General features: G+C 37.7%; 1 protein-coding gene across 3 annotated transcripts in view; it reads left to right on the forward strand.

Moving 5' to 3' along the window:
* Positions 1-609: 609 nt before the first annotated feature.
* nudc (nudC nuclear distribution protein) overlaps positions 610-1,500 on the forward strand; it is a gene marked incomplete at its 5' end in the record, with an annotated part of 12,575 nt that continues 11,684 nt past the window's right edge. The window contains 2 exon segments of one of the 3 annotated variants that reach the window (XM_014032966.1): positions 610-813; positions 891-965. In XM_014032966.1, coding sequence (XP_013888420.1) covers positions 610-813; positions 891-965 — 279 coding nt within the window. 3 annotated transcript variants of the gene reach the window in all.

Below are 1,500 nucleotides of genomic sequence, written 5' to 3' on the forward strand. Positions count from 1 at the left end.
CTTTTTAGGAAAAATATAAAATAAACAAGTTAGCTGCTGATTAATAAAAATAGAGCAAAACAACAATAATCCTCCTCAAACAAAATTTATTATTCTTTTTCATATTTTTTCAACAAACCAATTTTAATCATTTTCTTAGAACCTGGCATTTTTAACATATTTCATAATCTTATTCCCTGAGTACATCGTTCCTTCAAACTGGTTTGAAATTAAGGCTTCACAACCATTAAGGTTATAACTGGTKTGTCTTAATAAAACCTGACTGGATGTTTACAGGTTATRTGTTTTTATGAGCCTTAAACATGACCTACAAAATATAATCTACCAACTCTACCTCAACTGACAAAACAAAATATTTGTTGGGTGACTGTAAAGTTTTCTGGTTATAATTCTTACAGCTGTTTTCTGTAAAAGGAAAGGAGAATGRCATTTTAAATTTAAATATGATGTCACAGTTGTATAAACATTCAGTTATKTCACTGTTACATACTCACATTATGTGTTCATGTATTTATTCATAGAAATACTTGATGTTTTCAGTTTGGTATGAGTCCAGTGGTGCTCCATGGTACATTACATTTCTCATGTCCCCTCCACTGGTTGTTGCAGCTGGTCAGAGAGGCCTTCGACCACCACAGTAAACTGGCGTTAAAGGCCCACAGAGAGAAGCAGCTGAAACAGGAGAAGGAGAAGGCTGAAAGAGCAGCCAAGCTGGCAGAACAGGAGAAGAAGAAGAGGAGGAGCGATGATGGACCCAGAATTCAGGAGCTGACTGATGAGGAGGCTGAGAAGCTTCAGTCTGAGCTGGACCAGGTGAAGCTTCAGAGTCCAGAAGCTCAGCTCAGGTTACCGGCTGGAATAAAACATCTTTATTTCTGTGTTTCTGACAGAAGAAGAAGGAGGAGGAGAACGTGCAGAAACTAACAACTCATGCAGAGAAGACCTGTGACAGGTCAGAGGAGAAGGTGAGTCTTCATCACGTCAGGAAGCAGCAGTGACACGATGCTGCAGAAACACCAGGAAACAAGCTTCTGATGTTTGTTTAAAACATGGAAACAAAAATACACAATAACACAAGTTCAATCACCCTGTGAACACACACAAGCTGCTGCTAACAGTTAGCATGATGCTAACTTGTGTTAATGTATGTAGCATTGTTTTCATCACTGGGAATGTAAACACAAGTCACTTGTTTCAGAGTCGTTATAACTCAACTATTAGTGAAAGAATTGTGTATGTAGGCTTCAGTGAAGGTAATAKTAGCTTCACTACTATATGCAGTGGTGGGCAGCGCTAATCCAAAATTAGCTCCGCAATTTTTAAAGCACTTATGTAAATGTTTAGGTCCACAACTTCAAAAACACTTCTGTCATAGAAAAATAAGCAGAAGCTAATTTTAAAGCACAAGTTCAATTTGACACTTACTAGCTGACAATTCATGTACAATATATGTACAACACTGACAACTAGCGGTGTATGAATCCTTGTACAGTTCAATCC

The sequence above is a fragment of the Austrofundulus limnaeus genome, unplaced genomic scaffold, assembly GCF_001266775.1.
Source record: "Austrofundulus limnaeus strain Quisiro unplaced genomic scaffold, Austrofundulus_limnaeus-1.0 Scaffold1588, whole genome shotgun sequence".
NCBI classification, from domain to species: Eukaryota; Metazoa; Chordata; class Actinopteri; order Cyprinodontiformes; family Rivulidae; genus Austrofundulus; species Austrofundulus limnaeus.